The sequence below is a fragment of the Oncorhynchus keta genome, chromosome 10 (genome assembly GCF_023373465.1).
Source record: "Oncorhynchus keta strain PuntledgeMale-10-30-2019 chromosome 10, Oket_V2, whole genome shotgun sequence".
NCBI classification, from domain to species: domain Eukaryota; kingdom Metazoa; phylum Chordata; class Actinopteri; order Salmoniformes; family Salmonidae; genus Oncorhynchus; species Oncorhynchus keta.
This window is the reverse complement of record NC_068430.1, coordinates 60,696,668-60,720,026: the sequence shown is the minus strand read 5'-3', so window position 1 is coordinate 60,720,026 and position 23,359 is coordinate 60,696,668. Positions and strand designations below refer to the sequence as shown.

Below are 23,359 nucleotides of genomic sequence, written 5' to 3'. Positions count from 1 at the left end.
CAACAATTCCATTTTTTTTATTTTTATGTGCTATATTTATAGATGTATATTTGGGATTATACTAGTATGCTATATTTTTGGGGCAATATTCATTTCAATTTAAGCAGGCTGGAAAAAGTAATCATTTAAATATAGTAGGACAAATACAGTAGGACAAAAGACAAACCAAATAAATGTGCGAGAAGGGACATGGAAATTAAAATGTTTGAAAGAAACTTGAATGAAATGCAAGTGCAACGAGAGCCTGAAATAATGGCAAGCCAATAGCCTAGTAAACACTACATACGGTAGGTAACATGCGAATGTCATGTATTTTCAAGGCAAAATGCAAGTCCTCAATGTTCATGATTATACTTACTTCTGGCCACATTATTTCCACGGGAAAAGATAGAGTCAGTGTAAATTAGTGGTTTCAGGGTGATTTAGGTTTGCATTTCAACATGTTTTAATAAGCTTGTCACCATGTACAGTAGTGAATTAGCCTATTTCTTCCTCCATTCCTTAGCAGTGATTAGGCAAAATTTGAGAAACGTTCCGGAAATCATCCAACCAGGATTTCTGGAGAACGTACAGTTGAAGTCAGAAGTTTACATACACTTAGGTTGGAGTCATTAAATCTCGTTTTTCAACCACTCCACAAATTTCTTGTTAACAAACTATACTTTTGGCAAGTCGGTAAGGACATCTACTTTGTACATGACACAAGTAATTTTTCCAACAATTGTTTACAGACAAATTATTTCACTTATAATTCACTGTATCACAATTCCAGTGGGTCAGAAGTTTACATACACTAATTTGACTGTGCCTTTAAACAGCTTGGAAAATTCCAGAAAATTATGTCATGGCTTTAGAAGCTTTTGATAGGTTAATTGACATCATTTGAATGAATTGGAGGTGTACCTGTGGATGTATTTCAAGGCCTACATTCAAACTCAGAGCCTCTTTGCTTGACATGATGGAAAAACCAAAAGAAATCAGCCAAGACCTCAGACAAAAAAATTATAGACATCCACAAGTCTGGTTCATCCTTGGGAGCAATTTCCAAACGCCTGAAGGTACCACATTCATCTGTACAAACAATTGTACGCAAGTATAACCACCATGGGACCACACGGCCATCATACCGCTCAGGATGGAGTCGCGTTCTGTCTCCTAGAGATGAACGTAGTTTGGTGCGAAAAGCTCAAATGAATCCCAGAACAACAGCAAAGGACCTTGTGAAGATGCTGGGTGAAAGAGGTACAAAAGTATCTATATCCACAGTTAAACTAGTCCTATATCGACACAACCTGAAAGGCCGCTCAGCAAGGAAGAAGCCACTGCTCCAAAATCGCCATAAAAAAAGCCAGACTACGGTTTGCAACTGCACATGGGGACAAAGATCATACTTTTTAGAGAAATGTCCTCTGGTCTGAAGAAACAAAACTATAACTGTTTGGCCATAATGACCATTGTTATGTTTGGAGGAAAAAGGGGGAGGCTTGCAAGTCAAAGAACACCATCCCAACCGTGAAGCACGGGGGTGGCAGCATCATGTTGTGCGGGTGCTTTGCTGCAGGAGGGACTGGTGCACTTCAAAATATATGGCATCATGAGAAAGGAAAATTATGTGGATATATTGAAGCAACATCTCAAGACATCAGTCAGGAAGTTCAAGCTTGGTCACAAATGGGTCTTGGACAATGACCCCAAGCATGGGGCAAAATGGATTCAGGACAACAAAGTCAAGGTATTGGAGTGGCCATCACAAAGCCCTGACCTCAGTCCTATAGAACATTTGTGGGCAGAACTGAAAAAGCATGTGCGAGCAAGGAGGCCTACAAACCTGACTCAGTTACACCAGCTCTGTCAGGAGGAATGGGCCAGAATTCACCCAACTAATTGTGGGAAGTTTGTGGAAGGCTACACAAAATGTTTGACCCAAGTTAAACAATTTAAAGGCAATGCTACCAAACACTAATTGAGTGTATGTAAACTTCTGACCCACTGGGAATGTGATGAAAGAAATCAAATCTGAAATAAATCATTCTCTCTACTATTATTCTGACATTTTACATTCTTCAAATAAAGTGGTGATCCTAACTGACCTAAAACAGGGACATTTTACTTGGATTAAATGTCAGGAATTGTGAAAAACTGAGTTTAAATGTATTTGGCTACGGTGTATGTAAACTTCCGACTTCAACTGTATACATTTTCCGAAATTTTACAGAATCTTTCAACCCCTGAACATGAAGCGGCACTAATTAACTCCAAAACGTGAACAAAACAAAAAAACGAATGATCATAACTGGACAGAGAAAACAAAATGTTAAAATTATTTGAATGGATATGTTAGATACTATGCCTCATCTTACACTGGGAATTACTGATGGGCGACCGTTAAAACAAAATCAAAAAGCGTCGTTTTAGGTATGATCTTGACAGTTTAAAATTAAGCACACAAATTACACACAACTGTACAGAAGTCAAACATTTTGTTCTTCAATATATCTTAAATGAAAATCATTGAAACATATCAAATTCCTGAAAATGTGGGTCACTGACTACAACAATCGATTCACTGACATTGACATCCTCGTAGCTTAATATTACATTAAACAAATTCATTTTATTAACCGGTTCATCATTTTTTTCAATCAGTTTCTTCCAGTTTAGATCAATTCAATCACGTAAATACAGTTGGCCTAGAAGCGTAAGAGCACTTACACAATGGTTATTATTATACTGGACATAGGCAAAAATCAGTCTAGAGTCCATAGCACCGAGTAGAAAAATAAATAATGCTTATATAAAAGATAAGTCTATATTCGCTCAAAGAACAAATATGCATTACAGCAAATCAAACAATTGAACTGAAATATGGTAACGCCACCTGTTCACTAGTGGTGGTGTATTGTCCATTATAGTGTCTTCAATATACCTTGTTTATAGACCACTTGCAAATTTTGCCAGTTTGTAAAATATACATTAACCAGAAGCCAAGAACACTTTCAAACAGGACAAATGCTTCTAGTAAATCTTTAACATCACCAATACATAACATCTAAGCAAGTCCATCCAAAGGTGAGTGAATAAAAAAAACTATGTGATTTCAAATAAATAAAACTAAGACCTAACCTAATATACATAGACTTTAAAAACTTCACAACGGCTTTACGTTTCTCATTAATATACATAATCTGCTCATAAACAACCAACGATTGACGACTTTCAGGAACACAACGGATCATTGTCAAGAAAAATACAAGGAAACAAACAACCAAGTAAAAAAAAAAAAAAAACGACCACCGACTTTTCCGTTGTCTTCCTTCGCCATTGCACAGCACACACTTAGTGCAGCGAGGAGGACGGCGTCTCCGATGGGATGCCCACCAGGGTGGGGGGCGGCTGGCTGGAGCCTGGGCACCCTGTGGAGGTGGGGGCTGAGGTCGGGGCAAGCGGCCGGGGATTGAGGCGCGGGGGTGGGGGGTTGGATGGCCGGATGAGTGGGGGGGGCTGGTTGAGCGCGGGCCGGGGCTGTAGGAAGCGGGCCTGCTGCTGGAGAGGGGGCGGCTGCCTGTGGAGGGCCGGGGTGGCTGGCAGAGAGGGCCGTAGGAGCGGGGGCGGCTGGTTGAGCGAAGTTGCCGACGATGTCACCAGGGTTTGGAAAGTTGAAGAGGAAGTGGTAGCGGGAGAAGGGCCTGACGACGGGGTCACCTGGCCCTGGAAGAGAGAGGCGTGAGTTGGGATTTCAGACCAAAACGCAGATGGGCAATACATTACAGCATACAGTGCATTCGGAAAGTATTCAGACCCCTTGACTTTTTACAAATTAGCTGTGTTCGAATACTCATACTAACCGCACTATTTGTGACGTGAATTGAGTATATAGTATGCTTATTGGTCATAGTATGGGTATAGTTAGTATGCCAAAAGTTGCCGGATGTCGTACTAAATTCGCCAAAATATGAAGTATACACAAAATACGAAGAGGATGCTATTTCCGTACTTTAGGGCCCATAATGCAATTCTTCAGGAAAGAAAGCACATTGTTTCCATTTTTGAAGGAAATGGCAGAAAATATGCAGTCGAAGTACAACGATAGAGGATAAAAATTCACTGCTTTAACTAATTATGACAAATGATAAGAAAATGTTGAGCAATGTAATAAAGTAATGACTTTTCAAATAAGTTACCTTACCCTTTATATTGTCTGACAATTTGTTAGCTACGCTGTCCTTACGAACCACATAGCTTATCATTACAACAGTATGTTGTTAGGTAGCTACCTAATGTTAGTTGGATACTTATACATCATAATATATAATAATAATAATATATGGCATTTTAGCAGACGCTTTTATCCAAAGCGACTTACAGTCATGTGTGCATACATTCTACGTACGGGTGGTCCCGGGAATCGAACCCACTACCCTGGCGTTACAAGCGCCATGCTCTACCAACTGAGCTACAGAAGGACCATCATACTTGCCAGCATATTAACTTTAGGCTATCTAACTATAATTACCCAACGTCTAATGATTTGATTATTCCCGTCATGCTTAGCTGGCCATTCGGGTGCTTTCGTAAATTCGCTCTGGCTATCTACTCTAATTTCAGGGCACTCTCGTCTGAGTGTACCAGAGCACAGAATAATGAATTTACGAGCACTCAACACCCATTGAATATGGCCGATGTCAGTAAACGTCGTCAAAAAAGCGCAATTAAATTGTTGCCAGCAGCACAGTTAGTCACCAATGCTCTGGATAACATGCTAGTTTGCCAATGACACAACAGTGGTAGGCCTGATCACCAACAACAATGAGACAGCCAATAGGGAGGAGGTCAGAGACCTGGTCGTGTGGTGCCAGGACAACAACTTCTCCCTCAACGTGATCAAGACAAAGGAGATGATTGTGGAAAATGAGGACAGAGCACGATGGGGCTATAGTGGAACAGCTTGAGAGCTTCAAGTTCCTTGGTGTCCACATCACCAACAAGTTATCATGGTCCAAGCACACCAAGACAGTCGTGAAGAGGGCACGACAAAGCTGATTCCCCTACATGAGACGGAAAAGATTTGGCATGGGTCCTCAGATTCTCAAAAGGTTCTACAGCTGCACCATCGAGAGCATCCTGATTGGTCGCATCACCGCCTGGTATGGCAACTGCTCGGCCTCCGACTGGAAGGGTAGTGCGTACGGCCCAGTACATCAACGGGGGCAAGCTTCCTGCCATCTAGGACCTCTATATCAGGCGGTGTCAGCGGAAGGCCCTAAGAATTCTACCTACATGTACATATTACCTCAACTAACCGGTGCACCCGCACATTGACTCTGTACTGGTACCCCCTGTATATATATAGCCTTGCTTGTTATTTTACTGCTGTTGTTTAAATTGTTACTTTTATTTTCTACTTTTTCTATTTTTTACTTAATAATTATTTGTATTTTTTTCTTAATTTCTTAAAGCATTGTTGGTTAAGGACTTGTTAGTAAGCATTTCACTGTAAGGTGAAACCTGTGGTATTCGGCGCATGTGACAAATACAATATGATTTGAGTAAAATGGTCAGAGTGGTCTCATTTGTGTCTGGAAGTGGCTAGCAAGCAATTGTTTTATTTTAAACTTAATATAACTAGGCAAGTCAGTTAAGAAAAAAAGTATTATTTACAAGCTAGCCAACGTTAGCTTGGATGCCTGACTGCCGTTGTAAGGTCAAAACGCTCAAATCAACCCTACTCCTCGGTCCGAGAGACCAGTGTGTGCTTCAAGAGCGAAACACTCTGAATTTACAGAAAAGGACAATCTGACAACGCTCTAAATTTACGAGTGCACTCTGGCACTCCATATTCAATTTAAGAACACAACCAAAGTCGTAAAATGTCTGACTCGTCATTTGTTAGGCTAGCAAGAGGTTGCATAGTAAAAGCATGAACTTCAGGTAGACAGGTGAAGAGCTACTACGCTCAACTGAAAGCATACGGTTCGTTTACAGTATACTAAAAAACTAATAGTATGTAGTATATGCTCATTAAGTATGTAGTATACAGTATGTTAGTATGGGTATTCGAACACAGCTCAAGTGTTACGTTACAGCCTTATTCTAAAATGGATACCCCCCCCCCCCTCATCTATCTACGCACATATATAAGGTCCAACAGTTGACAGTGCATGTCAGAGGAAAAACCAAGCCATGAGGTCGAAAGAATTGTCCGTAGAGCTCCGATGACAGGATTGTGTCTAAACACAGATCTGGGGAAGGGTACACAAACATTTCTGCAGCATTGAAGGTCCCTAAGAACACAGTGGCCTCATCATTCTTAAATGGAAGATGTTTAGAACCACCAAGACTCTTCCTAGAGCTGGCCACCAGCTGAGCAATTGTGGGGGAAGGGCCTTGGTCAAGAACCTCCCTGACCAAGAACCCCATGGTCACTCTGACAGAAGCTTCTGACAGAGCTTCAGAGTTCCTCTGTGGAGATGGGAGTATCTTCCAGAAGGACAACCATCTCTGCAGAACTTCACAGATCAGGCCTTCATGGTAGAGTTGCTAGACGGAAGCCACTCCTCAGTAAAAGGCACATGACAGCCCCTTTGGAGTTTGCCAAAAAGGCACCTAGAGGACTCTCAGACCATGAGAAACGAGATTCTCTGGTCTGATGAAACCAAGATGAAACTTTTTGGCCTGAATGCCAAGCTTCACGTCTGGAGGAAACCTGGCACCATGCCTACGGTGAAGCATGGTGGCAGCATCAGGCAGCATCATTCCTCCCAGCACCAAGGAATGGGAAACTAGTCAGGATCGAGGGAAAGATGAAAACCTGCTCCAGAGCACTCAGGACCTTAGTCTGGGACGAAGTTTCCCCTTCCAACAGGACAAAAACCTAAGCACACAGCCAAGACAATTCAGGAGTGGCTTCGGGACAAGTCTCTGGATGTCCTTGAATGGCCCAGCCAGAGCCCGGACTTGAACCCGATCGAACATCTCTGGAGAGACCTGAAAATAGCTGAGCAGCAATGCTCCCCATCCAACCTGACAGAGCTTGAGAGGAACTGCAGAGAACAATGGGAGAAACTCCACAAATACAGGTGTGCCAAGCTTGTAGCGTCATACCCAAGAAGACTCAAGGCTGTAATTGCTGCCAAAGGTGCTTCAACAAAGTACTGAGTAAAGGGTCTGAATACTTATGTAAATGTGATGTTTTTAATTTTTTATAAATTAGCATTCCTAAACCTGTTTTTGATTTGTCATTATGGGGTATTGTGTGTAGATTGAAGGGGGAAAAAACAATTTAATTGATTTTACAATAAGGCTGTAACCTAACAAAATGTGGGAAAAGTACAGTAGCTCTCCAGGAGGAGGGATAGCCACTTGACTGGTCTTGACATTGAATGCCATGTTGGAATACCAGATTTAAGATCAGTTTAACAAATGTCATTAGCAGTCATAACGGATATCAGGTTATGAAAATAAGCCTGGCACCTGTTCTATTGTGTTTCCTACATAGCTAATTGACAACGTAGCCATAAAGGCATATACACTATCTAAACAAAACCATGTGGACACCCCTTCAAATGAGTTGATTTGGCTATTTCAGCCACACCATTGCTGACAGGTGTATAAAATGGAGCACACAGCCATGGAGGAGGAATAATGGTCTGGGGCTGTTTTTCATGGGTCGGACTAAGCCTCTTAGTTCCAGTGAAGGGAAATCTTAACGCTACAACATACAATGACATTCTACAAGATTCTGTGCTTCCAACTTTGTAGCACCAGTTTGGGGTAGGCCCTTTCCTGTTTCAGCATGATAATGCCCCCGTGCACAAAGCGAGGTCCATACAGAAATGGTTTGTCGAGGAACTTGACTGGCCTGCACAGAGCCCTAACCTCATCCCCATTGAACACCTTTGTGATGAATTGGAATGCCAACTGTGAGCCATGCCTAATTGCCCAACATCAGAGCCCGACCTCACTAATGCTCTTTTGACTGAATGGAAGCAAATCCCCGAATGTTCCAACATCTAGTGGAAAGCCTTCCCAGAAAAGTGGAGGCTGTTATAGCAGCAAAGGGGGGACTAACTCCATATCAATGCCTATGATTTTGGAATGAGATGATCAACGAGTATTTGTCCATACTTTTGGTCATGTAGTGTATTCGTTTAAAATATATTAGTATTACATTATTTTCAATACTGTATAGCAGGGTCATCTACAACTGCTTATGATATGTTAAATAATACCTAAAGCTACACGTCATGCAAGTAGTAAAAGACCATTCGTTGACATCAACCACATTCAGATATTTCTTCAAGTTATCAAGTCAATGGTAAATTTGTAGAATTATAAATTGTGTGTATTATAGACATGCGTATTGGAAATGTTTTTTTTTTTGCATATAGCCCCCCCACACCCCCCCAGGGTTGGAATGTCCAGATGCAACTAACATTGTAATAATTATAATGTTAAGACACCTTTATGAAGGAATGTTTATGAAACTGCAGTGTTAAGAGATTTTTGTTGGAGTAAAAACCTGCATGCAGAGGGGGCTTGTGGGAGGCCAACTCCCATAGCTAACTATAATGAAATCACAGAAGGGGTTAATGGGAAGGTTAATTTTTTTGGTTTTAGGGGAATAAAGGAACGCTCCACCACCTCCTCCTCCTCTTCGTCCATACTCTTCCCAGAAGGGGTGTTGGAGCTGTTCTTCCCCTCCTCGCCAGAGGTGGCAGTGTCACCGTTGGGGGTGCCAGTTCCCTGCTCCGCCTCCCACTCCTGCAGCACCTCCTCCAGGTTAAACCGGCGGCGGTAGTTCACAAAGAAGTTCTTTACCTGCCCTACCGTCTTATTACCGATAACGTCGGCAATGGCCTGGAAGTCTTTCCCGTACTTCCGGACACCTGTTGAAACAACAAATATTCTGAAATTGCACGAGGTAAACAGACTGGCGGGCCATGGACAAGAACATGAGCTGACTACAAACCCACAAAGAACGTAGGTTTACCTTGAACTGCCAGAAGCTGTTCATCTGTTGTCCAGCGAGCATTAACTTTTTGGCTGCACTAGAACAGACAAAGAACACCTGATGTTATACACTGAACAAAAACATAAATGTCACAATTTCAAAGATTTTACTGAGTTACAGTTCCTACGGAAATCAGGACATTTCAATTAATTAATTAGGGCCTAATCTGTGAATTTCACATGACTGGGAATACAGATATCTGTTGGTCTCAGATATCTTCAAAAGAAAGTAGGGGCTTGGATCAGAAAAGCAGTCAGTATCTTGTGACCACCATTTGCCTCATGCAGCGCGACATCTCCACATATAGTTGATCAGACTGTTGATTGTGGCCTGTGGAATGTTGTCCCACTCCTCTTCGATGGCTGTGCGGAACTGGAACACGCTGTCATGGGTGACATATCTGGTGAGTATGCAGTTCATGGAAGAACTGGGACATTTTCAGCTTCCAGGAATTGTTTACAGATCTTTGCGACATCTTTCCGTGCATTATTCTGAAACATGAGGTGATAGTGGTGGATGAATGGCAAGACAATGGGCCTCTTCACGGTATCTCTGTGCATTCAAATGGCCACAGATAAAATGCAAATGTCCGTAGCTTATGCCTGTCCTTACCATAACCCCCCCTCACCATGGGGCACTGTTCACAACGTTGACATCAGAAAACAGCTCACCCACATGACGCCAAATATGCTGTCTGCCATCTGCCCGGTACAGTTGAAACTGGGATTCATCCGTGAAGAGCACACTTCAGTGTTCCAGTCGCAATCGAAGCATTTCCCCACTGAAGTCAGTTACGATGCCAAACTGCAGTCAGGTTAAGACCCTGGTGTGGATGACGAGTTTCATCAGCTGTACGGGTGGCTGGTCTTAGACATTTTCGTAGGTGAAGAAGCCGGATGTGACGGTCCTGACCTGGTGTGGTTACACAAGTCCGCGGTTGAGGCTGGTTGGACTTAATGTCAAATTCTATAAAACAACGTTGGAGGCTGCTTATGGTACAGAAATTAACATTAAATTACCAGGCAACAGCTCTGGTGGACATTTCTGCAGTCAGCATGCCAACTGCACACTCTCAACTTGAGACACCTGTGGCATTGTGTTTTGTGACAACTGCACCGTTTGTCCGCAGCACAAGGTGTACCTGTCTAATGATCATGTTTAATAAGCTTCTTGGCAAAGGAGAAATGCTAACAAACAGGGATATAAACAAACTTGTGCACACCATTTGAGAGAGAGAAGCTTTTCGTGAACAATTTCTGGGAACTTTTATATTAGCTCATGAAACATGGGACCAACAGTTGACATGTTGGGTTTATATTTTTGTTCAGTGTAGAAGCTAAGTGGCAATACATGTCAATTCAACAGGTCACTCACTTCATATAAGCAACCATAATAAAGAAACATCCATAACTAATGACTTCCATCTCTTTGGTAGCACTTCATTTGTATGGTCTTAGTGATGTGAATGTCATGACAAATTATGACCACTTATGTCACATTGCTAGGTCCCTTTCTCACTGAAATCTAAAAACATTTGGCACATACCTCCGGCAGCCTGAAGTCATCAATGCCCGCTTCCATCCTGTGTTTCAGACCACTGTTCAGTTGCTTTGCATTTTGAACCTGTGGGATAAATTCATAGTGCCATCAGAAAGTACTCACATCCCACATTGTGTTGTGTTACAGCCTGAATTTAAAATTGATTCAAATTGAGATGTATTTGTCACTGGCCAACACACAATACCCCATAATGTCAAAGCAGAATTATGTTTTTGGAAATGTTTACAAATTATTTTAAAAATGTTGAACTGTCTTGGGTCCATGTATTCAACCCCTTATATGGCCAGCCTAAATAAGTTCAGGAGTAAAAATGTGCTTAACAAGTGACATAATAAGTTGCATGGAATCCCTGTGTGCAATAAGTGTTAAACATGTTTTTTGAATGACTACCTCATCTCTGTACTGTGATAGAAAAATTACATATTTACCTGATTGTTGGATATTCCGCAATTATTTACGCAACTAATACTGTAGTGAACTGAGAGGAGTTGTTTGAAGCTGGGGCTGGCAACTGATTAAGTGATGACTAGGTAAAAACCTACTGCTGGGTGTGTCACCGAGATAGAGATGTTCTGTTCCTCCAGGCTAAAGGCCTCCCTATTCCTAATTATCCTGGCATCTGAGAGAAAGCACCAGAGGCGGAAGAACCCAAAGTGGCTTATGGTGCCCCACAATCTACAGTGCCCTGCGAAAGTATTCGGCCCCCTTGAACTTTGCGACCTTTTGCCACATTTCAGGCTTCAAACAAAGATATAAAACTGTATTTTTTTGTGAAGAATCAACAACAAGTGGGACACAATCATGAAGTGGAACGACATTTATTGGACATTTCAAACTTTTTTAACAAATCAAAAACTGAAAAATTGGGCGTGCAAAATTATTCAGCCCCCTTAAGTTAATACTTTGTAGCGCCACTTTTTGCTGCGATTACAGCTGTAAATCAAATCAAATCAAATGTTATTTGTCACATACACATGGTTAGCATATGTTAATGCGAGTGTAGCGAAATGCTTGTGCTTCTAGTTCCGACAATGCAGTGATAACCAACAAGTAATCTAACTAACAATTCCAAAACTACTGTCTTATACACAGTGTAAGGGGATAAAGAATATGTACATAAGGATATATGAATGAGTGATGGTACAGGGCAGCATACAGTAGATGGTATCGAGTACAGTATATACATATGAGATGAGAATGTAGACAAAGTAAACAAAGTGGCATAGTTAAAGTGGCTAGTGATACATGTATTACATAAGGATGCAGTCGATGATATAGAGTACAGTATATACGTATGCATATGAGATGAATAATGTAGGGTAAGTAACATTATATAAGGTAGCATTGTTTAAAGTGGCTAGTGATATATTTACATAATTTCCCATCAATTCCCATTATTAAAGTGGCTGGAGTTGGGTCAGTGTCAATGACAGTTTGTTGGCAGCAGCCACTCAATGTTAGTGGTGGCTGTTTAACAGTCTGATGGCCTTGAGATAGAAGCTGTTTTTCAGTCTCTCGGTCCCAGCTTTGATGCACCTGTACTGATCTCGCCTTCTGGATGATAGCGGGGTGAACAGGCAGTGGCTCGGGTGGTTGATGTCCTTGATGATCTTTATGGCCTTCCTGTAACATCGGGTGGTGTAGGTGTCCTGGAGGGCAGGTAGTTTGCCCCCGGTGATGCGTTGTGCAGACCTCACTACCCTCTGGAGAGCCTTACGGTTGAGGGCGGAGCAGTTGCCGTACCAGGCGGTGATACAGCCCGCCAGGATGCTCTCGATTGTGCATCTGTAGAAGTTTGTAAGTTTGTAAGTCGCTTGGGGTATGTCTCTATCAGTTTTGCACATCGAGAGACTGAATTTTTTCCCCATTCCTCCTTGCAAAACAGCTCGAGCTCAGTGAGGTTGGATGGAGAGCATTTGTGTACAGCAGTTTTCAGTTCTTTCCACAGATTCTCGATTGGATTCAGGTCTGGACTTTGACTTGGCCATTCTAACACCTGGATATGTTTATTTTTGAACCATTCCATTGTAGATTTTGCTTTATGTTTTGGATCATTGTCTTGTTGGAAGACAAATCTCCGTCCCAGTCTCAGGTCTTTTGCAGACTCCATCAGGTTTTCTTCCAGAATGGTCCTGTATTTGGCTCCATCCATCTTCCCATCAATTTTAACCATCTTCCCTGTCCCTGCTGAAGAAAAGCAGGCCCAAACCATGATGCTGCCACCACCATGTTTGACAGTGGGGATCGTGTGTTCAGGGTGATGAGCTGTGTTGCTTTTACGCCAAACATAACGTTTTGCATTGTTGCCAGAAATTTCAATTTTGGTTTCATCTGACCAGAGCACCTTCTTCCACATGTTTGGTGTGTCTCCCAGGTGGCTTGTGGCAAACTTTAAACAACACTTTTTATGGATATCTTTAAGAAATGGCTTTCTTCTTGCCACTCTTCCATAAAGGCCAGATTTGTGCAATATACGACTGACTGATTGTTGTCCTATGGACAGAGTCTCCCACCTCAGCTGTAGATCTCTGCAGTTCCTCCAGAGTGATCATGGGCCTATTGGCTGCATCTCTGATCAGTCTTCTCCTTGTATGAGCTGAAAGTTTAGAGGGACGGCCAGGTCTTGGTAGATTTGCAGTGGTCTGATACTCCTTCCATTTCAATATTATCGCTTGCACAGTGCTCCTTGGGATGTTTAAAACTTGAGAAATCTTTTTGTATCCAAATCCGTCTTTAAACTTCTTCACAACAGTATCTCGGACCTGCCTGGTGTGTTCCTTGTTCTTCATGATGCTCTCTGCGCTTTTAACGGACCTCTGAGACTATCACAGTGCAGGTGCATTTATACGGAGACTTGAGTTTGCTGCACTGAAAGTAAAGGGGCTGAATAATTTTGCACGCCCAATTTTTCAGTTTTTGATTTGTTAAAAAGTTTCAAATATCCAATAAATGTCGTTCCACTTCATGATTGTGTCCCACTTGTTGTTGATTCTTCACAAAAAAATACAGTTTTATATCTTTATGTTTGAAGCCTGAAATGTGGCAAAAGGTCGCAAAGTTCAAGGGGGCCGAATACTTTCGCAAGGCACTGTATATGGGAGGGGTGGAACCAAGCATTCTGGGTATCCGCTATATAAACTGTGCATTGTCTGTGAAGGGGAGGCTCTCAGCCTAACAGTCAAGACTGTTGGGTCGACGGTTTTATTATTGCAATAATTTATCGATATTAAATGAAGATGATTGTATGAAGAAATTACCAAGTCTCTCTCAGTACTGAATTTCCACGACAGTACCCCCACACATATACAATTATCTGTAAAGTCGTTCAGTCGAGCAGTGAATTTCCAACACAGATTCAACCACAAAGACCAGAGAGGTTTTCCAATGCCTCGCGAAGGTCACCTATTGGTACATAAAATAAATACAAATAAAAAGTAAACCTTGAATATCCTTTTGAGCATGGTTAAGTTATTAATTACACTTTGGATGGTGTATTAATACACTCAGTCACTACAAAGATGCAAACGTCCTTCCTAACTCAGTTTCCGGAGAGGAAGGAAAACTTGAGGCCAATGATTTCACCACGGGGCCAATTGTGACTTTAAAACAGTGTTTAAATGGCTGTGATAGGAGAAAACGGAAGATGGATCAACAACATTGTAATTACTCCACAATACTAACCTAAATGTCAGAGTGAGAAGGAAGCGTGTAAAGAATTTCTTCTCCAAAACATGCATCCTGTTTGCAATAGTCATTAAAGTAAAACAGAAATAAAAATGGCAAATTAACTTAGTCCTGAATATAAAAGTGCTATGTTTGGGGCAAATCCAACACGTCACTGAATACCACACTTCATATTTTATTTTTTTATTATTATTTTTTTTTCTTCTCCCCAATTTCGTGGTATCCAATCGTTAGTCGTTACTGTCTTATCTCATCGCTACAACTCCCGTACGGACTCGGGAGAGGCGAAGGTCGAGAGCCATGCGTCCTCCGAAACACAACCCAACCTAGCCGCACTCCTTTTTAACACAGTGCGCATCCAACCCGGAAGCCAGCCGCACCAATGAGTCGGAGGAAACACCGTACACCTAGCGACCTGGTCAGCGTGCACTGCGCCCGGCCCGCCACAGGAGTCGCTAGTGCGCGATGAGACAAGGATATCCCTACCAGCCAAACCCTCCCTAACCTGGACGAAGCTAGGCCAATTGTACGCCGCCCCATGGGCCTCCCAGTCGCGGCCGGCTGCAAAAGAGCCTGGGCTCAAACCCAGAGTCTCTGGTGGCACACCCGGGAGGCCACACTTCGTATTTTCAACCATGGTGGTGGCTGCATCATGTTTTGGTTATGGTTGTCATCTGGGGGGACTTGATCTTTTACCAAATAGAGCTATCTTCTGTATACCACCCCTACCTTGTCACAACACAACTGATAGGCTAAAACACATTAAGGTGGAAAGAAAATCCACAAATGAACTTTTAACAAGGCACACCTGTTAATTGAAATGCATTCCAGGTTGGAAAAGCATTCCTCATGAAGCTGGTTGAGAGAATGCCAATAGTGTGCAAAGCTGTCATCAAGGTAAAGTGTGGCTACTTTGAAGAATCTCAAATATAAAATATATTTTATTTAGTTGTTACTACATGATTCCATATGTGTTTACTATTAGTCTACAATGTAGAAAATTGTAAAAATAAAGAAAAACCCTTGAATGAGTAGGTCTGTCCAAAAAAAAAAGAGCCTAGCGGTTGAGAGGACATTAATTGCCCCTATAAGTCGCTCTGGATAAGAGCGTCTGCTAAATGACTAAAATGTACTATGAAAAAGCCTCAACTCAAGCACATTGAGGACCCAGGTTTCCCTGCATTGAGACAAACCAGAATCCCCAACGCTCACCTGTCTTTTGAGGCCCACCAGCTCCATGTCCAGCTGCCGAAGGACAGTGTTGGCAGCGCTGGAGCTGCACGACACTGCCACCACATCCTCCTGGGTCAGGTACATGCCTTTGGGCGGCCGGCACTTGGAACGCTGCGAGTGGTGCCGGTGCATGAGCGTCAGGTGCTCCCGTCGGCCGAGCCCAATCTTGGAGGAGCTCAGGGGCTGGGGCTCCGTGTGGCTCTGGATAGGCGCGGGTACACTTTCTATTAGCTATCATAATGTTAGTAACATAAATTGTGTCATTGTTAGGACATATGGCACATGGGAGCATGTTTTAAGAGGTACAATAAAAAGGAAACGCTGCACACTGCTGTTCATGCCCCCAGGTGATTATATTGAAACGTTATGACCCTTAGGTCTTTATCAGGCATCCATGAAAAATCCCCTGGGAGCATGAACAGCAGACTCAGCGATATGACGTTACCACGCGCAGCACCACTGATATTCTGATGAGTGCAATGCAAGACTTTGCTCTCACAGTACCAGAGTATCTGCACATGTGCATGGTAGAGTCCTGCACAGCTACATGTTTTGGACCCGAACCCGCCCACGCCGGCCACATCAATTCCGAGCCCCACCAGATATTTTCTCCGCAACAAGAACCACCAGCATAGAAATTGTTCCAAGAGCTGATCTGTGACCCCCCAAATAACATCCATATACTTTACAAAGATTATGACCAGAGTATTAGGTTTTTTTCCCTTCCCTGAATGAAATAATTTGTCTGCATGTCTATTGAACATTTGGATAAAAGGAAACCATGCCATGAATTAAGAACGATAGGCTTATCTTATATTCATAATGCGATGCAGCGCACATTGACAATTGAAATAGCTTTGAAAAAAAGCCTTCTAAAAAGCCTTCTTACCTAATTAAAGTCTATAGGCAACGTAAAAAAGAATACCTTTACATTCAATATTGTTTAGATAATCAAATAGTTTAATTGAAACAATTCCCAGAATTGAATAAGCTACAGGCTGCAAAAATAGGCTACATTTATTTAGTAGGTTTATGTAGCCTGCATATGGTCTAAATGAACAAAAGCCTGAATTAATGTAATAATTCATTGCTAAATAACTGAATTATCATATTATCACTTTTGCATGCTGTGTATCCATCTACTGGGTCGTTGTCCTCCTTGTCCACAATGACTTACAAAATCCTTCCAAACCGGATTTCATTCACGGAGCACCTGTTTCCATGATGTTGTAATCCACCATCATAACCTTTCTTTCCCCATCTCCTGTTACGTTAGCCATTTTTATGTGAGCTAGGAGTCAGGGAAAATAAACTTGGCAACGTATTGTTGAAGGAAACGTAATCTCCGCATGTGAACAAATTAGGAACGTTTCAACGCCACACAAATAATGGACAGTTCCCTGCTCCTCTCTCGCTGTGTTGCTGCTACCCTCGGATGTCTGGCTCACTGCTCACATAATGGAATTCGCAACAATTCAACAAGCTCCTGGGTTTGAAAAAGAAATCTTGAAATAAAACGTTTGACCTGCAATATAATTGATCTGAACAGCGATCCTACCCACGGGTTGAAAGACTTTTCATTACATCTGCCAGCTGACTTTTTTGTTGTCAACAGTGGGTCACATGTCACATGTGCAACCAGAAAAAAAAAACTCTAGACCACCTTTACTCCACACACATAGATGCATACAAAGCTCTCCCTCGCCCTCCATTTGGCAAATCTGACCATAATTATATCCTCCTGATTCCTGCTTACAAGCTAAAATTAAAGCAGGAAGTACCAGTGACTCGCTCAATATGGAAGTGGTCAGATGACGCGGATGCTACACTACAGGACTGTTTTGCTAGCACAGACTGGAATATGTTCTGGGATTCATCCAATGGCATTGAGTATACCATCTCAGTCATTGGCTTCATCAATAAGTGCAATGACGACGTCTTCCTCACAGTGACCCAACCAGAAGCCATGGATTACAGGCAACATCCGCAATGAACTAAAGGGTAGAGCAGCCGCTTTCAAGGAGCGGGACACTAAACTGGATGCCTATAAGAAAACCCGCTATGCCCTCAGACGAACCATCAAACAAGCAAAGCGTCAATACAGGATTGAGACTGAATCCTAATACCCCGGCTCTGACGCTCGTCAGATGTGGCAGGGCTTGAAAACTATTACGAACTACAAAGGGAAACCCATATGCGAGCTGCCCAGTGACGCGAGCCTACCAGACGAGTTAAATGACTTGTATGCTCGCTTCAAGGCAAGCAACACTGAAGCATGCACGAGAGCACCAGCTGTTCTGGATGACTGTGATAATGCTCTCAGTAGCCGATGTGAGCAAGACCTTGAAACAGGTCAACATTCACAAAGCCGCAGGGCCAGATGGATTACCAGGACGTGTACTCGAAGCATGCGAGGAACAACTGCCAAGTGTCTTCACTGACATTTTCAACCTCTCCCTGACTGAGTCTGTAATATCTACATGTTTCAAGCAGACCACCATAGTCCCTGTGCCCAAGGAAGCGATCGTAACCTGCCTAAACGATTACCGCCCCATAGCACTCACGTCGGTAGCCATGAAGTGCTTTGAAAGGCTGGTCATGGCTCACATCAACAGCATCCTCCCGGATACCCTAGACCCACTCCAATTCGAATACCGCCCCAACAGATCCACAGATGATGCAATCTCAATCGCACTCCACACTGCCTTTTCCCACCTGGACAAAAGGAACACCTATGTGAGAATGATGTTCATCGACTACAGCTCAGCGTTCAACACCATAGTGCCCACGAAGCTCATCACTAAGCTAAGGACCCTGGGACTAAACACCTCCCTCTGCAACTAGATCCTGGACTTCCTGACGAGCCGCCCCCAGGTGGTAAGGGTAGGCAACAACACGTTTTCCACACTGATCATCAACACTGGGGCCCCTCAGGGGTGTGTACTTAGTCCCCTCCTGTACTCCCGGTTCACCCACAACTGCGTGGCCAAACACGACTCCAGCACAATCATTAAGTTTGCTGATGACACAACAGTGGTAGGCCTGATCACCGACAACGATGAGACAGGCTATAAGGAGGAGGTCAGAACTGGCAATGTGAGCAAGACAAAGGAGCTGATCGTGGACTAAAGGAAAAGGCGGGGCTGAACAGGCTCCCATCAACGGGGCTGTAAAGGGGGCGGGCCGAGAATCCAAGTTCCTTGGTATCCACATCACCAATGAACTATCATGGTCCAAACACACCAAGACAGTTGTGAAGAGGGCACGACAAAACCTTTTCCCCCTCAGGAGACTGAAAAGATAATGCATGGGCCCCCAGATCATTAAAAAGTTCCACAGCTGCACCATCGTGAGCATTCTGACTGGTTGCATCACCGCCTGGTATGGTAGCTGCTCGGCATTTGACCATAAGGCACTACAGAGGGTAGTGTGAACGGCCCAGTATATCACTGGGGCCAAGCTTCCTGCAATCCAGGACCTATATAATAGGCGGTGTCAGGGGAAACCCATAAAACTATCAGAGATTCCAGTCACCCAAGTCATAGACTGTTTTTTCTGCTATCGCACGGCAAGTGGTACCGGAGCATGAAGTCTAGGACCAAACAGCTCCTTAACAGACTGCTGAACAATTAATCAAATGGCCATCTGACTATTGTTTTGTACACCGCTTCTACTCGCTGTTTTTCATCTATAAATAGTCACTTCTCCCCTACTTACATGTACAAATGACCTCTAACCTGTATCTCCGCTCACTGACTTGGTACCGGTATCCTCTGTATATAGCCTTGTTACTGTTATGTTATTGTGTTACTTTTTATTATTTTTTACTTTAGTTTATTTGGTAGATATTTTCTTAACTCTTCTTGAACTGCACTGTTGGTTCAGGGCTTGTAAGTACGCATTTCACGGTAAGGTCTGCACTTGTTGTATTCGTCGTATGTGACAAATAAAGTTTGATTTGATATGCAACCCGATGCAGGACTCTAATGCATGGGTGCGCTTCCCACTGCTACAACGTGATAGCTATGGAACCAAAACTATGTATGTACAAGTTTAGCCTCGTGCTTGAAACACTCTTAGTTGTTGCCGAAATCAACGCCCTATGTTGCGGTTTACTTTATGCATCGCTTACTGTACCTTTTAAGTATGACCTTTGTTACTAACCCAGTAACTAGCTTACAGATATAGTTACACTCGCTTTATCTAGTGGTCGTAGGCCTAGTTACATGGTCTGTAGCCTGAATGTGTGCATTTGTGAGAAATCAGTGTTTGAGGACGGTGTTGGATACACATGTGCCCAGGGAGATGGCAATCTTACCATGGTCTTGGGCTGACTCTGTCTCTCTTGACCTCGTGGTGGAAACCACAGACAAGCATGACTAAACTAATGATTTAAAACTAAACGAAAGGCCTCATGGCCACCAAACCAACTAGCAGCCTCACAGCTTTCAAGCTGGGACACTAAACTGATGATCACCCTAATTGGCAGCACCTGATGTGCTTATCAAGCAGGACAAGGTTTCTGCTGCCCCCTGGGGGATGGAGTGTGGAAGTGTATCCTGGATAGTGTGTTTGTCTACTTTATGTCGTAACACTAACCTTCCCCTCACATCAAAACACCTTGCATTTTATTTCCCTATTTTCTTTGGCGTCTGTCTACTCTACTACTCATTGTAAGTGAATGCTGGTCATTGATTAAAAACGTATCCGCTAATACTTTTTGATATATCCCAACTGCCATTCCATCAGTTTAAATTCTAAAGTTTAGATAACGTACCTCTTTTTTCGTCTCCTTGGTGGGGTCATAATCACTATCGTTTGCTTCGATGGGGTTGGCCTCCTCCATTTCTTCATCACTAATGTCAAGAAAAGCCAATCATTATTGGACTCCGTCCCACTTGGAATTTCAGAGACAGTAGTAAGGCGAGATACAAGTCTTACCTTTCATCTTGGGCGTTTCGGTTTGCCAGCTTTCTGGCCTGGCGGTCCATCAGGCTGGTTCTGGACCGGGTCTTCTTCCAGGAGTAGTAATACTTCACAAGGCTGGATATGGATTTGTCTGGTAACTACAACAGATGAGAATATTGTGCCAATTGACTGTTTATACTTACATTAAAGCCGGGATTCAATCAAAGGTGCATTGTCGACAAGCGCACTGCACTGTTGACAATGCGCCTTTTAAAGGCAATCACCCCAACGTTTGCAGAGATTGCATTCAAGGTGAATGCGGATGTTGGCTCAAGCGTAAATTACCTTAAAGTCAACTGCAATATTCATCCAGGCTACTTGTGTATGTTTGTATGAACAGTATACAGACACACATCAAAGTAAAAGATAAAAGCTACTGTATATTAATATATGTATGTTACCATTTGTTGAATCCTGTGGAAGCTTTTTCCATGGAAGCTGAAGGCTTGTTCAAACAGAACCTTATCCTCCACGGTCCACTCGTCGGGGAAGGGGGTGAAGTTGGGAAGGTCTGCTAGGGACTTTTCAATGTTGTGCTTGTGCCAGAACAGCATGCCCAATGCCTGTGGGGGACAGCAACGAGTGGAATCCACTGAGAATGGACACCAGGCAGGTCTATGGGGCTTCACTGAGCCAGAAATGCTTAAGCAACAGAACTAGAATAGATAGAGTAGGTATTCCCCTAAATGACATTCAAATTTGTTATTTTTAAGTGTGCCTTGGTAGTTTATTAATACATTGTGGGTCAAATTTACTGAGCTTTCACACCGGTGTAAATTTTAGGCCTGTCCGGGGTGCTTGGAAAATGTAATATGAATGTTTAAATTGGGAACATGCTTCAATAGTGTTGGGAATTCTGTTGAAAGTTGTTCATATGTTTTTGAAAAATAAGGTGGATTCTCTGCATTGGTGAAAAAGCTTAGTAAATGTGGCCCTATGTACTTGTCTAATAATCCTAAAAAGCAGACATACCTGCTCAACATTATATCCATGCTTCTCTTTCGCAATGGCAATATATTCATCCACTGTGGGGAAAAATCATAGTTTAATTAAACTACTTATAAATATGTTTTGTAAAATCAACTTTTGGTTGTCTTTAGAAATAAGATGCTTGTGAAAACCAAACTGACTTACATTTTGGGTCGACAATGGTGTGATATGGAGACCACACCAACATTCCCCCACTATCTTTATCACTGTATTTGGTAGAACCTACAGAAAAATATATAATACATATTTTTTTTTAAAACACATCATTTTCATATAGTGATATTTAATGCAATTTTAACTGCCTAATTAAAGCAATACATGCAGGACTAAAGATGCTGCTTTACTGTTGTTAAAATATTGTTGAGATAGCAACAAAAAGCCAATTCAGTTGAAGGAAACCAACAGTAGCCTACGGTGGGCAAGTATAGCCTCGGAATAGAAATGTGTTTCAAAACGCTTCTATAAACCAAACATATTTTAATAGGACAAAAATTCTCTACACATCTGGCTGAATTCTGAAATATAACATTACTGACTATGGGTTGTAAAGTAAGAAGATGAATGTAAATATACTGTTATAACCTATACCGAGGCTACCACCAGAATACAGTCAGGTAGATCAAGCATAACCTTACCATGATCAAATTCGGGTATATTGGCTTGATAATCGGACCCCACACGCATTCCGACATCTGCAATAAGGAAAAATATGTATAGCACATTAATAGACCATTTTTTTTGTTTTTCGCGTTCAAAATAATTACATGTACAGTGTTACATGCAAACGGGTTGTTCGAGGCTATACCGTGCTCGTCGTCACTGCCACTCTCATCAGAAAAATGTCCATTCGATGCATTTGAAGGGTTTTTTGTTCCGTTTGAGCGTCCCTTTCCTAGATACTCCGACCCTTTATCCATCATTCCAGGCATTTTTACGTATCTTTGTGGGTTCTCCTTAGGAGAATACCTAAAAAAAAACATGCAATGTATATTTTCTCACAGCCTGTCTTTTTCAATAACTCCCACAGCTACGCAGCTGTGACACTGTGCCACAGTCCAGTATTACTCCACATTGTTTTGTATAATTCGGTTTAACGCAGATATATACAACAATATTTTTCAAGCCTGTTCCAGAGTCTGATATGTGTTGGTTTTAGTGTAATTCACGGCTTGTATCTGTTCAGACAAGCAGCAATTGAATATTCAAAATCAGAAGGAACTAATTTGTCTAGCGGAAGGACCTTTACGCACTTGGTTATATGAAGCCAAACTGCGGCTCTGCGTGCGCCGGTGAAAATGGAGTTGTTTACAGTCACACTCCGTAGACGAATAGGCTACAAGAAGAATATAAGATGTTACAATTTATTACACATAATATAGGCTACGTCTGTTTTGGATACCTTGGATGCGTTTTGTAAAGCCAATATAGAACCAGATGCTCTTAGTTAAAGCCTTTATTAACAGAAGCGTCTACAAAGCTTTTCAGCATTTCAACGTAGGCTACTTTTGACTTAAACGTTATGCAAATATAAACAACTCTACGTTTGCAACGATGGCCCCATAGTAGGCTAATGAGAAGTAGAATATAACCCAACTGTACAAAATAAAATGCAAAATAAAATAACCAGTCGTTTGGGTAGCCTCTTTTTATCCTGAATATTGTCCTTGGTTTGCCAGCAGATGGAGACAAATGACCACTAACCTATTTCGAGAGATCCCACAATTAATTAATTGTTTATTTGGTTTTCGAATGTAAGTTATTCACTGTTTACCAGGCCCATATAACCTACTTATGTTTGAGCGGTGAATTTGAGAGAGTTTGGAGATGGTTTTGACCATTTGGGTATCCAAAATGGGTGTAAGGGCCTAATTAACTGAAAATGTCAGTAGGCTAGGCCTCTCAATCCACATTGGT

The 23,359-nt window shown here is 42.3% G+C and overlaps 1 protein-coding gene across 2 annotated transcripts; it reads right to left on the bottom strand.

Annotated features, from left to right (window-relative positions):
• Positions 1-22,502, bottom strand: LOC118389117 (REST corepressor 3-like). 2 transcript variants are annotated; one of them, XM_035778887.2, is made up of 12 exons: positions 22,251-22,502; positions 22,081-22,137; positions 21,590-21,667; positions 21,428-21,480; positions 20,857-21,018; positions 20,429-20,553; positions 20,265-20,343; positions 15,467-15,688; positions 10,556-10,633; positions 8,990-9,047; positions 8,641-8,885; positions 1-3,708 (listed from the first exon to the last, which is right to left on the bottom strand). In XM_035778887.2, the coding sequence occupies exons 1-12, from the start codon at positions 22,423-22,425 to the stop codon at positions 3,337-3,339; spliced, it is 1,704 nt and encodes a 567-aa protein (XP_035634780.1). In that variant the 5' UTR covers positions 22,426-22,502; the 3' UTR covers positions 1-3,336. The 2 variants fall into 2 exon arrangements, with proteins under 2 accessions (XP_035634780.1, XP_035634781.1); XM_035778888.2 differs by having other exon boundaries at positions 8,818-8,885.
• Between the last annotated feature and the right edge of the window lie 857 nt (positions 22,503-23,359).

Coding starts and splice junctions, on each gene's coding strand:
- LOC118389117 (XM_035778887.2), bottom strand. CDS start 22,425: ATGTTTTTTTTTAGGTATTCTCCTAAGGAGAACCCACAAAGATACGTA. Junction 21,668..22,080: donor TATACCCGAATTTGATCATG/GTAAGGTTATGC, acceptor ATTTTTCTGTAG/GTTCTACCAAATACAGTGAT. Junction 10,634..15,466: donor TGGTGGGCCTCAAAAGACAG/GTGAGCGTTGGG, acceptor TTTATCCCACAG/GTTCAAAATGCAAAGCAACT.